The 1,599-nt window shown below is 45.8% G+C and overlaps 1 protein-coding gene across 1 annotated transcript in view; it reads right to left on the reverse strand.

Moving 5' to 3' along the window:
* Positions 1-842, reverse strand: part of LOC141110973 (ferritin light chain, oocyte isoform-like) — a gene marked incomplete in the record, with an annotated part of 2,809 nt that extends 1,967 nt beyond the window's left edge. Inside the window, 1 exon segment of the mRNA XM_073602837.1 lies at positions 561-842. Within this exon segment, the coding sequence (XP_073458938.1) occupies positions 561-662 (102 nt within the window).
* Between the last annotated feature and the right edge of the window lie 757 nt (positions 843-1,599).

Raw genomic sequence — 1,599 nt, forward strand, 5'->3', positions numbered from 1 at the left:
TCCCCAGCCTCTGGCTTCTAAAACAACGCACATTGCTGGATCTAGATGGGGCTCAGGTGAGTGTTGGGATGCTGCACGAAGGTTTTTTACCTTCATGCATAAAATCCCTTAGCCTTTACATCCACTTGTAAGCAGTTAAGGTTCTGGTTTTGGTTGGTTATAAGAAACCAAGGAAAACCGTTATCTGAGACGACCAGACGTGGCTTTGGGAACCAGTTGCCTGCAGTTTTTAAAAAAGGTATTTCTACGGTAAGGATTATATCATCCACCTGCCTTGCTGCACAGAAGACACAAACAATGCATGTTAGGATGGCCATACAAGTGTTAAAACATTTGACAATGCCATCGGAGACTTCAGGACATCATTTGAAAGTACCAGAACATTTAAATATAGGGGGGGGGGGGGGACACATGCTTCGCTCCAGTTTTGATAAAGCTTCCCTTATAACTATAACAGAATTACAATAATCACAGAAGATCTGGGATCACCCAGGATATAAATGACAAAGAAGGTCAGGATACAATCTGTACAGATCCTGCCTCCATCCAGCGTGTCTCACCAAGGACTGGTAGGTATAGGAAGCCTGCAGCTCTAGGTTGACGATGCGGTTGACTCCAGCCTCGCTCTCCTGGTGGTAGTTCTGGCGGATCTGGCTGCTCATGGTGGATGAGATGGGTCGGTAGCGGCGATATGGATCAGACTTCCCGGCTCCGTTCAATCACTGTTGAAGCAAGAACTCAGGACTGACACAGCTCTGTACGACCTGAGCCCACCGCTCCGCTTTTATACTGACACTGGGCGTGGCCTACCTGTCTGCGCAACCCGACCCCGCCCACCCTCCTGTCCTACTTGACAGGTAACCCCGCCCACCATCCCGTCCAACTTGACAGGTAACCCCGCCCACTAAGCACAGAGCTATCTGAGACTAGGTAGGAGGTTGGTATACACATATGTGCTGCCATTGCTTAGCTCCTTCCTTAAACTGCGGGCTGCAATTCTAATCCTCCCCTCTGAGAATTCCGATTGCCTGGTGACCATACTTGTGTTTTACCTATACTGCAGTGACTTGCATTTTACTACATGGGGAAAATTGCAGGTTATTGCAAGGTCATATAAAAAAACAATTGTTTACTATGTATCCTGGTCATACCAGAATGCTGGTGTCATGTGGTGTGTTAAAATGCTACATGTATGCGTTACTTAAATGCACATCAACACAATGCAAATCTACTGAGAAAGAAAAGCGTTCTATTATTTTGTCCCTTACAAGGATCCATAGGAATTTAACTTGCATGTCAACACACATCAACGCACGTTAAAACAAGGGACAATGCACAAAAAATGCACACCAGTGGAAGGCAATGCACATGTGTGAACAGGCCCCTGCACCTTCTAAGACAGGAAGATTTTGTTTTTGTTTTTGTTTCCTTATTTCTTGCTCTGGGATTTTGACACTTTGAAGCGTGACATGGCCACACAACTTGTACTTGGCGATTGGGGGGCTAAAACTTTGCTTTTTTTAACACCCTCTCCAACCACAAGTCTAAATGAGCCCTTAGCAGGGCTGGTGAAAGGATTTTTAAACCCCTAGATCAGTG

Source organism: Aquarana catesbeiana, linkage group LG10, assembly GCF_042186555.1.
Source record: "Aquarana catesbeiana isolate 2022-GZ linkage group LG10, ASM4218655v1, whole genome shotgun sequence".
In the NCBI taxonomy this organism is placed as follows: Eukaryota; Metazoa; Chordata; class Amphibia; order Anura; family Ranidae; genus Aquarana; species Aquarana catesbeiana.